At 43.5% G+C, this 12,284-nt stretch overlaps 1 protein-coding gene across 1 annotated transcript in view; it reads left to right on the forward strand.

The window, feature by feature from the left end:
• The window catches only part of LOC307240294 (vacuole membrane protein 1-like), a 40,947-nt gene that overhangs the window by 18,905 nt on the left and 9,758 nt on the right, over positions 1-12,284 (forward strand). Inside the window, exon 5 of the mRNA XM_080014033.1 lies at positions 1,061-1,122. Within this exon, the coding sequence (XP_079870159.1) occupies positions 1,061-1,122 (62 nt within the window). The remainder of the gene's footprint in view (positions 1-1,060; positions 1,123-12,284) is intronic.

Here is a 12,284-nt window from a genome sequence, read left to right on the forward strand (position 1 = left end):
TATAGTTATAGTTGAATATTGGGATATTGATTTTAAATATGTATGCAATAATATAAGCATTGATGACGATGGATGTAGGTGGAAATTATTACCATGTTATTACTAAATGATTGCAATATCTTCAATGTCTAAACAAAGTGAGTTAAAGTGAACGTTTGAAATTGATTTAAAAAAAAAAGAATACTCCCAAAAGTTCTGAGATAAGTGTTTCTGCTCAGGTACACCAGTTTATCTGCGGGTGATAAGCTTAGCCCTCCCCGGGGGGAGCGGAGAAAATCCTTAATTTGGGACGAGACTTTTTTCGATCATTCTGTCCATGTGTGGGTGGGTGACAAATGTGTTTTTGGATTTATTTTAGTTTTCTCATCATCCAGTACGATCTCTCTCTCTCTCTCTCTCGTGTGTGTCTCCATATACATGTTGTATATGGTGACACGCACACCACGCACGCACGCACGCACGCACGCACACACACATACACACATGCATACACACCCACACAGCGCACACCCACACACACACACACACACACACACACACACACACACACACACACACACACACGCACACACATACACACAAACACACACACACACACCATTTATTCCCCTGGCTGTCTCCCTCCTATGGACCAGTGACTAAACAGGAATAAGACCAGACGAGCTGGGATCCAGGGCCAAGAACCTCCTGGCAGTGACACATCTCCTTCAAAGCCTGAACTCTACTCCATTCCTCCCTCATTCATCCATCCTCCATCCCTTTGAACCCCCTCTCTCCTAGCGTGCTGCCCTGACCCAGAGAAGGTCCCTGGTGGTGATGGTGTGTCTTGGAGCGAGGGCCTTTTGTTCCCCAGTGCTCCCTGACAAAAGGGGGGGGCCTCTTGGTGGCTGCTTTTTTAGACCAGCCGCCTGTCAAGCACCAAAAGGTCGGCGGGTGTGGCATATGGCGGGTGGCGTGGCGGTGCGGGGGCACTGTAAGGGGGCCGCGGCGAGCCCCTTACAGTGCCCCGGTGATCTCACGGTTCACTGGCTGAGTGTCCCTCTTTGTCTTTGTCAAACAGAAACTGTTCGTGATCATCACCTTCAGCAGGCACATCGTGGAGCAGATGGTCGCCCTCATCGGGTGAGTAAGCCTGCAACTCTGAGCCATCGCTGGAAAAAATAATACAAGTGTGTGCGTGTGTGTGTGTGTGTGTGTGTGTGTGTGTGTGGAAGTACCTGTGCATGTGTGTGGTGAGGGAGGCGCCACTGCAGGTCGAAGGTTGACAGAAACAGTTCAGCTTGTGGTATTTGACGTTGTTTCTGTGCTCCCATGGGGGGAATCTGCCTGGTTCTTTGTATGACTCAAGCAAAGGTCAAGGGTGTGTGTGTCTGTGTGTGTGTGTGTGTGTGTGTGTGTGTGTGTGTGTGTGTGTGTGTGTGTGTGTGTGTGTGTGTGTGTGTGTGTGTGTGTGTGCGTGGGTGCGTGTGTGCGTGTGTCTGCATGTGTGTGGGCATATACTGTATGGTATAAAGGTAAAAGGATATACCTGAACACCCACCAGCCTTACTATTAGGACACTGGCATTGCCAGGACACATTCAGTGTCCTCAGAATCCGAAAAGGCTTTAATGCAATTTAATTTTTTTTAATATTTGATATGCATCTACTGACTTAGTCTCATGATTCCAAAAAAATGACAGTGCTGTTTTTAACGTCCACAGCAACTAATCTCCTTATTGTAGATGACCCTATAAACCACCTATACTTGTATCTGTACAATATGTCTATCTGTGTGTGTGTGTGTGTGTGTGTGTCTGTGTGTGTGTGTGTGTGAGCTGTGGGCGAATGAACACGTCAACATCCAAAGACGAGTCAGGTTTTCCTCCTTACAAATATTTGGCGCTGAAAAGGTTTATTTCCTCGTGATTTATCGGCGGAGGAGTTTTCACCCCTCTGTGAGATTTATTTTGTAGAGATTCCCCCTCTCTCTCTCTCTCTCTCTCTCTCTCTCTCTCTCCTGTGACTCGGTGACTCTTCGGCGCATTGGAGTGTGAACCGTCTTATCGGCCGACTGATGTCACATTCATTTTGGGATGATTAAAAGCATCTTACCGTGACCATTAGCAGGCAAATTTCCAAACTACAATTGGAAAAGTGATATTTCATCCTCCCGTCCTCATGTTCTTTTTTTTTTTTCCAACGCTGTCTATTTGTAGTTGGGTTTCTCGAGCCTCCTTTGACGTGAGACTGGTAGTGTTGAGGATTGCCTTCACCATCGCGAAGTTTGACCCCATTTACACCTGGCATTAACAGGCGTCTTTGGTGATCCGATCACAAGTGGACAACTTTAAGTACAGGTGTAAATGCACCCAAACCTCATTGAGGACACATTGAGATCTGATCGCTCAGACCACGTTGGGAGGTGGTCTGGGCCGCATATGGCCACATTCTTTTAGCAGTGTAAAAGTGAATGTGTCCTGGGCCACATTGAAGGACCACCTATTCAACTGACGTCCTTCGCGTAAGAAGAAGTACGTATGTCATCACACGCCAGTGATGTCATATTAAAGTCCGGGGGAATTGAGAAAGTCTCCCTGTTACAGAAGTGCAGGATTTATTATTAACCAGTAAAAAAAAAAATCCACTTTTGACTCAATTAAGGGGAGATGTGCGCAGCTCGGGACACGCAGGTTCTTGTTGTTTCATGAGGAAAAGGAGGAAAACAAATACATAAAAAAAAAAAAAACAACACACTTTGTTTTTTATATGTTTTGTTCGGAGACATGGGAAACGAAACCCACAGTGGACCGGAGATTGCTCCCTCCCCACTGTCCCGATGCAAGGAAAACCGGCACGGCGTGTATGGCGCACCACTGTAAATAAATCTTCTCAGCCTGAACCCTGCGCACCCTGCGCACACACGGCACCAGCATTTCAGTCTGTATTGTTTTGATTTTGCAAGGTCTCCACATTTGGTCTTTGCAGTTGCATATAGAGCGGGGAAGTGAGATCCGATCGCAAGTGGTTGCTCGAGACGCATGTGGAGGCGCATTCTAATGCCAGGTGTGAACAGGTGTACTCAGAGCTGCCCACTTGTGATGAGGTCACCCAAGCTGCATGTTCTCTCCATTATAAGAGGATCCGATACGTATCTAGATACATGGGCTACAATGCGGTTCAGGGACGATACATTCTAATACGGAACAATATGGTGCGATTTGATGCGATCTGCAATCTGACACAGTACATAACATTTGTTTAAATGCAGTCATTAATTTTCCATTATAAATTCTAATTTGCCAGTTCTATAAAAGTGGCATTGCTTACCATCAAATTGATTTTTAAGCCCAACTACAGTAAGTGACTGTCCTCCTCCCAACAGATAATTCTTATTTTGAAAGTAACACCACTTGTAATTGTAGTCACATCTTTAACGTTGAAACCCAGTTTTCCGATTTGTGACGAATTGTCTTTTATGTTGATTTTACGCCCCTGTCGTAGTGTAAGCTTATATGGAGCCTTTCTGTGTAGGTTCTGCATGTTCTCCCAATGTTCATGTGGGTTTCCTCCTGTTCCCCCCCCACCCTAAAAGACACACACGGCAGGGTTGGACCCTCCCGCCAATGCCCCTGAGCAAAACATCGGCAGGAGCGAGATCTGGCGTCGGTCCCCGGGCACCGCTACGTGGCAGCTCCGCTGCTCCTAGATACTAAGATACTAGAATGGAGTAAATGCGGAGGAATCATTTCTCCAAGATGGATTAATAAAGTATATCTGAAAATAAAAAATAAAATAACACACATCCACTTTGTGAAGGAGGAAGAGCCGCGAAACATTGGAACCTAAACATTCAGGTGTAGTTAATTTGCCTGAACTCGACAGGATCGTTCCTATTCTGTTTGTTGCGGCATTTCTATCATTGCCTCCAAATTCCCTTGAAATTCAAATGGAAACATGTTTTGGTGATTGTGGAATCACCAAAATAATGACGCTCCCCTTTCCCCGGTGTTGCAATCGCACGCTGCGATTGCGTCAGCTCCTGCTTCTGCCACTTTTTTTATCATTATTTTATTGTTTTGGCAGAGAGCGCTGGTTAAAATGCTTCCACTGGCTTTAAATCCCCGTTTTATATATTTCCCATTTTTTAATTTTTGATGACTAGTGATATTAAACTGTGGCCGCATCGAACTATTGTTTTCATAGTCGAAGAATGTGCAGATTTTTTTTTTCCATCTGTAATCAAGTTAGACCTTAGACAGTAAAATAAGGTAGTAATAAGGTAATAAGGAACAAAATTATCATCGCACGTTATCACAAGTTGTAAATACCACATGCAGAGACTTTTGGTACGGTCACTCGCTTACCCACACACACCACCAAACAGCACCAATCACCAGTTGATTTGATTTCTATCTGACCCGATGAAATTTCTGCCGATCAATTTCATTGTTTGTGTAACTAATCATTGAGTTTGTGTGTGTGTGTGTTTGTGTGTGTGTGTGTGTGTGTGTGTGTGTGTGTGTGTGTGTGTGTGTGTGTGTGTGTGTGTGTGTGTGACAGCAGACTGAGGCCTCTCACCTTCACTCTCATGTTGTAGTTTCTCTCTATCTCTCCACCTTATCTTCGTCTACTTCCTGTCGCTGTTACAGACTGTTAACCCTTTAGATTCCGACAGTATTGATATGAGTCACATGCACCTGAATGAAAGTACACACACACACACACAAGTGTCCGCACCCCACCCCCCTCCACACACACACACACACACAGACACACACACACACACACACACACACCTTTCCTATTTCCTCTAAATATGTAAAAGTGTGGTGCAACTAAATCGCAATTCTCGTTTTCATGCTTCTATATTTGTCACCTAACCGTCAAAATATAATTATTATAATAATATTCATATATTTGTTTTTAATAGTTTTAATCTTAATTAGTTTAACACATTGATTATCTTCTTTGTTTCACGGTTTTTCTCGATTTTCAGACAAGATTACTGTCAAATGAGACCTTTAAAATCAGTATCATTTTATTCTTCTAATTCTTCTTTTTCCTCTCGGGCTTTCATTTTTTTTGATTATTATTTTTTTAATGACATCACAATTCGATTATAGGAATTTAGGGGGAACATTGAGCATTCTTAGTTGTTTTATGTTGTTGATGTGTGTTGCTTTGTTGTGCCGTCTCTGGGACCGTTTGGTTTCTGCATGGTGCTTGTGTGTTTGTTCAGGTTAACGTTTTGGGTTTTCCTCTCATGTGACGCGGTGGAAAAGCCTTGTGATTGTTTCTGGAATAAGGTGCCTTTGAATGACCTGCTCCTGTCCCTGCTCCAGCCAGGTGAGCCGTGTTGCCCAACGAGAGCAGAACTGGAGCCGAAACCCTTTTTCTGTTGTAAATAAAACCCTATCAAATCAGAAGAATGGATTAGATTACTGATATTATTTTAACATTTGATTTATTTTTATTTTTTTAAATGAAGGATCGTTTCCTCTGCATGTGTTCATTTGAGTATTTAAACGATTTAAGGGATTACGCCACATCTAATCCCTGAATTTACCCCCACCGGGATTGATAAAGTGTTATCTAAACAATATTATTTTATTTTATTTTGTATATATTTTTTCTGTCATTTTTCATTCAAGCATCTGGGACACAGTGTGGCACGAAATAAAAATCCTGAATTGTGCAAACGTGCTCATCATTTTGGCAATCCAGTATGACAAATATAATCGTATTCAACAAATCTCCCGGAAGACTTAGTTTGGCACTGTAGATGTGAGGAATTCTCTTTTATATTCGATTTTTTTATTTTTTTTATCATTTCTTCCGAACTCGTACTTACGTACTGTCACGTTCTAGGTAACAGTAGTTTGTGGTTGAGAGGGGAACTGCTGTCTCACAACATGAAAGGCGTCATTTTTTAGGTAAATTCCCAACACGCAAGTGAGGCGGTGACAAACTCCTTTGTGTTTTCGACTTAGGAACAAAACAGTTCTGTTCGGACAGATATGCAGATGAACAAACTCACAAATATGCAAGTTATTTCGTGAATTTTCATCGTGAAAAGAACCTGTCCTCGACGGCAAATCTTCCAAAATCGGAGTGAACAGAGCCAGCGATCGATCTTGAGTTTCTCTCGCGATCCAAGAATCGCACACCGAGACCGTAAAAGCCGATTTTTGTTTTCCCCTGAATATAAACTGCGGATTGAGTTTAAATTTCCATTCTGAATTTATGACCGTTGATCATGGTCCTGTCGCCGGCTTAGTCACACGCTGTTATCACAGAAGTCCTGTTGATAGCTGCCAAGTCAACAGATAAGAATATGTTGTCTTCCATTTTCGATCAATTAAATGGTGTCTTTTTTTTTTATTTTATTTTTTTTTTATTAATTTATTTTCACCTTTTGGCTACCTGATGCCTTGTGGAGGAACTTCCTTAGAATTCAACGTTTTTTTCCGTCACTCTGACTTCCCTCGGAGCCACCAGCGAGCGAGGGCATTGGACGCGAAGGATATAAACAAGGACAGCTCGGCTTTGAAGCCCCATAAAAGCCAGACTCTTGATTTCCTCCCCGATAACAGCAGCTGATAAGCAGCTCTAATGGAGCCGTGGATCTGATCAGACTTTTTAGGTTTCGTGCTTCCTGTGACTAATGTCCGCATGTCTGTGCCAGCCTGCTGCAGAGCCCAACGGGTGGCAGGAGATCATCCATGCCAGTTGTTTTACATTTCCTGCAGCATAGAACTTCCCGTATATACTCACTACAAAACAGAACTGTTCTCACAAAGGGTCTTACCTTTGTTTTCATTTGACACGTTTAATATGCTTAATGCGGTACATATTTCCACAATTACATAATTTCAGGTTGAGCAGAGCAAGTGAACAAACATACAAATACAACAAAACAGAGCATAATAAGACATAAGACATATATATGCACAATAGACAAGAATAAAATATAGACCACAAAAAACAAACCAACAAACAATTTTAGCAGCACAAGAGACAACAAGCGGAGACCCACCACATCTTACACAATGTCATCTTCCCAAGTACGTCACATCACCATCATACATATTTGGTCGGATAATCTGTTCTTTGTGCTTTTCTTTGTACGAGACAAGATTTTATAAAACTTTAATTGTCTCTTGTGGAGGGCATATCAAGAGTTTTTCAAGAGGGAGAAAATCAACAATTTGGTCGAGCCGCATTTTGAATATAGGAGCTGATTCTGAGATCCACAAAAGCAGAATATATATATATATATTTTTTTTTGCAAAGTATGTATGTAATGGTCATGAAAATATTTTGTCTATTTGAGTCAAGAACAAGGTCCTGTTGGGCATTAAGAAGGTATAGACAGGCGTTCATATTCAATTGCAGATCTAATCTTTCCTGTGCCTTCCCACATCTTCCAAAGAAGAAGAAGAAGAAGATTCTTGAATTGTCACACAGCACACCACACTACAACACATGCACGCACACACACACATGCACATGATTTGGATGGTGGCTGGTGAAATGAGGCCTCTGCAAAATCAAACATTTCTGGACTCAAACGGGGGTCAAACGGGGGTAAAGTACATTTTATATAAGAACTTTTAATTTGACTCTTTGTTTTGTTTTTTTTGAGTAGCTTGTCACACACCAACCAGTCCTTTTCCCAGATTGTTTTCAGATGAGTAAATTACAAACTAGTATTTTTTACACAAGAGTCTATAGATTTAAGATATTTTTCCTTTAATGGATGTCGCTGCAATGATGAGTTTCTCAGTGTCGCTCACATTTTTTTTTAGCAAAAAAGAAAAGAGAAACCAGAAAAGAGTAACCAGAAAAGAGTAACCAAGAAAAGAGTGACCAGAAAAGAGTGACCAAGAAAAGAGTAACCAGAAGAGAGTAACCAGAAAAGAGTGGCTTGAGTTTGTATGAGTTCAGTGTGTACTCCACTTGATTCACCAGGGTGGAGTTCACCTTTCTTTTCCCTCACTTCCCTCACCCAAATATCAGTAATAAAAATAATGCACGTTCCTTTCCGTCTTATTACTTCTTAAATATTTCATTTTCACAGGCCAGCCAAGGCAAGTCATTTCTCTATCTGTAGTTTATTAACTGTGCAGTATTGTGTGCACAAAAGTAAAACGTCTGCGTTCTTTACAGATGTGTTATAGCCGATGTCAACTCTGAAAGGCTGTTCTCCAAAATACGCAGGGGGGAAAAAGTAACTCAGTGTAAAAATTGCCTGAGTAGTTTTTTTTTAATAAATTCCCTATATTCAATACTTCTACTTGTCCTCAAGTAAGGATCTCCAGTACTCTGTATTGTTTATACTATGTATAACTGTTCGTCTTTTCATGAAGTTCCTTCCTCTTTTCTAGTATACTCGCTACTTAGGACTAGTTTCACACGTTTCACACGCTGTAGTCTGTCCTCGCTCCATGTGACCAGCCAGATGTGATGATGATGATGTGTTGGAAAGGGAAAAAGGCTTTTCTGGTGGTGGTGGTGGTGGTGGTGGTGACGGCACTCGGGGGTGGATTCTGGAGGATGGATGGTGCTGATTCATTTTCTCTGCACGGGCCCCGCCGCCTCTTCCCGCTCCATCTCCACATTTTGACTCAGTGATTATTTTCGAGCCGATTATTTTGTACCATTACCTCGATCGATACCTCAATCTAAAGGGGAGCAATGGCTGAATCCGCGACGGCGTCACGGACGAACGTCAAAATCCCTGAACTGGAAAAAACTACAGATTTACTCCGAAAGGACGACTCTCTACATACACTACTCTGCTCTACATACACTACACTACTATACCTCCCTATACTCCCGATATTACCTCTCCACTTTCTTTACTCTACCTACACTACACTACTATACCTCCCTATACTCCCTATCCTATCTCTTCACTTTCTCTACTCTTCTCTACCTTCCTAACTTTGATTTAGAACAGCCTCGATAGCAGCGTCTATCTTGTCGGTCGCCATTGTTGTTCTTACTCCTCCTACAACAGCGTCCACTCTACCTCCCTCTGCCTCTGCTCTACCTTTACTCTTCTTCTACTCTACCTCTACAGTACTCTACATCTGTCTCCCTCTGCTCTACCCCTGCTCTTCCTCTGCTCTACCTCTGCTCTACTTCTACTCTACCTCTACTCATCAACAACAAAACTATGTTTTCGTATGATTTGATGACATGCTTGTTTAATTTGTCGATATAAGGACGTGATACGCTGTGAGATTTAGTCCGGCATTTGAAATATATTTGTTTGTTTGCGTCGGCATCAATATGGGACGTCATTCGTGAGTGAGGGTGTTACGTCTGCGCTAGCCAGGGAGAAGGGAAAATATATCAGGGTGTCATTTTAATGATCTGTCTGAGTGAAGAGTGAAAACGAGAGAGAGAGAATTGAATGCGTCCATGGGTTGCGTCTCGTTGTCCATGTCCTCCTCTGCGCTCGGGTCTTGTTTCTCCGCCGCCCCAGAGCCGGCGATCCATCACCCTGATCGAGGCCTGTCGAAAACAAAACCCCGGCCTCATCTCCGCAGCCGTGTATTGTGCTCGATAAAATCCCTCTAAGGCCGACTGTCAATAGAAGGGTTATCACTGTCAGGGTTCTCGGGGAGAGAAAAGCTATTGAGATACATAGAGGGAAGAGTCCTAAACCTGAAAAGGCTTCTCCAGTGGAAACTGGCAGGCTCGGGCCCAAGGGGGAGTTGGTGAGGGAGAGCGAGGGAGAGAGGGAGGGCAGGGGCGGGGGTTCTACTTTTCCATGAGAATGCCGCCATTTCCATTTGAGTCCATCTCCTAGGCAGGAGTCCATTACCAGCACAATGGCTGGGCAGATGGCTTCTCCCGTTGTCTGCTTTGCACAAGACTAGGAGAGCCTCGGAGGGTCCCGGCATGCAGCCCCTCTCACTGGGAGGCCGGGCCCAGACCCCGAGGTCAGGCCGGGGAAACTGCCGTCTGTGGGAGGGGAGTCACTGGCTAGGTCTTACTGGAACTCGCCAGATCTTACGGGGATCCCACTGCAGGGGAAAATAAGATAATAATCTTAATCTCTTAATGTTGGCGTTTGCGCTGAATTTAAACATTTCTCGTTACTGCTATTAAGAGGAGATTATTTGAGCTGAAACGTGTTATAAAATCACTCCGCCAGGCTCATATAGAAAGTGAATTCAGTTTCAAGGTGACTCAGTGAACGAGGTCTGAGTCACGTAGCAAGGAGGGCCGCGTTAGGTGTTTTTTCTTTATTCTGTATTAAAGAGCAAATTAGCATACAGAATATATATATAAAACCATATTGTATAATATATAATATAGTGTCATGTTAAAATATGTTTTTGAAGAATTTAAGATTTCAAGAAGTACTTTGTTTAATGTGTAAACTTTGGTTAATTTTCAAGTATAATATTGGGATTACATCTTCCACGTAACGTGGTCTGATAAAATAAATAATTTGCACCTAATTTGAATCCTATATTCTTCTTCATACTGTCGCAATTTGTTTTTCAGCTTCCTGTTGCACAGAATTGATAGTATTTCAAAATCACATTCCCTTGCGTGACTGCATACCTGAAAAGACAATTTAGCGCCCAACCCTATTTGTCATTACGCAAACATTACTGCGTCAAGGACCATAAAAAACGTAAAAATCCACAAAGATGGCATTGATCAGGGCCGGGACAGGGAGCGGGCAGCGATGTGGTGGTACAGGGGGAACGGAAAGCCACCCCCCCCACCCCCCCGTTTCTTAATTCTAATGCACCGTCGTTAAGTTTAATGTGAGGCCCGGCGGGGGGTCATCTCCTCTCATCCTTCTCCACTTCCATTCTGATTATCCCCTCCACCCCACTGCTGCACTCACAGCGCAGAGAGCTTTGTCACCGAGCCAAAAGTCAGTAAAATACCTGATCCTTCAGAGTGATTTATGATAGCGAGCTCGTACAGTAGGCATATTTCAGCGCTTAACAGCCCCCCGAAGGGGCTACACACACAGTGAGTGTAAGTACAGCTTTGATGACCGTGAGTGTGTGTGTGTGTGTGTGTGAGAGGGGGGTGAAGGGGTAGAGGTCAGATGTGCGCTCGGGCTCCGGTGTCGCGTCGAGCGCCTCTCGGCTTCGGCGTTAATCCCCCGGTCCCCCCCGGCGGCGGCTCGCCGACCCATCGCGCCATCACACCGTCACGAGGTCGGGAGGTTAATAAAGCGTTTGCAGAGGCCGAGTCGTATGCTTGTTAAGGCAAACAGGGCCGTATTGATTCATTTTTAGAGGGGTTGTTTGTCACACTGTGACTTTATTATTAGTCAGCGTCGCGTAGCGTGCGGTAAATCTGAGTGTTGCAGGAGGAGATCTGATCTCATCGGTTGTTGAGTGCGTGCGTGTAGGTGTGTGTGTGTGTGTGTGTGTGTGTGTGTGTGTGTGTGTGTGTGTGTGTGTGTGTGTGTGTGTGTGTGTGTGTGTGTGTGTGTGTGTGTTAGCAGAGCAGTGATCTCAAACAGGGAAGGCCATAGAGGAGCTGGTACCTTTTCCACCAACAGAAGCCCCCCGGCCCTGAGAGGCCCTCCAGCACAGAGCTTCTCCTATTTTTCTTCCTTATCCTGCTTTATTTTGTGGACTCGTTCATTTGTTTAGTCTCCGCGTCTGAATACTGTCATGTGAGTGGCAGCTAATTGGGATCCTAATAAACTGCGATCAGGCCCGTGCAGATAGATTAAGAGGGGCAGGCGCTCAAAAAAAAAAAGGCAGGACACATTGAACCGACGGACGTAATTCTTTTGAAATCAATGAACTTCCAACGGCGACACATTGAAATCGGTGTGACCTATTAGATGACAGATCTGTAATAAACTATGAATCACAATTACAAGTGAGCAGCATTGTTTTTTTGTATTTTTTTCATCATCTAAGAGGTGATAAATCAATGTAAAAAAAGTTTTTTTAAACCTATGAAGCCGCAGTGATGCACCTTTGACGGGATTGATCGTTTCTCTTATAAATCTTACTATCCCTTCGGACACAAATCTTACGTTGTAGGCAAGAGGACTGTAAATCACAATCAGGGAATGATAATGACAAACATCCTCCCTGGCAGCGCGCCGAAGTGTCGTTGAGCAAGACACTAAATCCCTAACTGCTCTCGTGAGCTGGTGGGCACCTTGCATGCTTGCCGCCGCCATCAATTTGTGTGTGAATGGGTGAATGAGAGGCACATGTTATAAAGCGCTTTGAGTGGAAAAGCGTGATATAAGATGCAGTCCATTTACCATTATCCATTATTAAAATTACAATAATA

This window comes from Zeus faber (genome assembly GCF_960531495.2).
Source record: "Zeus faber genome assembly, chromosome: 14".
In the NCBI taxonomy this organism is placed as follows: domain Eukaryota; kingdom Metazoa; phylum Chordata; class Actinopteri; order Zeiformes; family Zeidae; genus Zeus; species Zeus faber.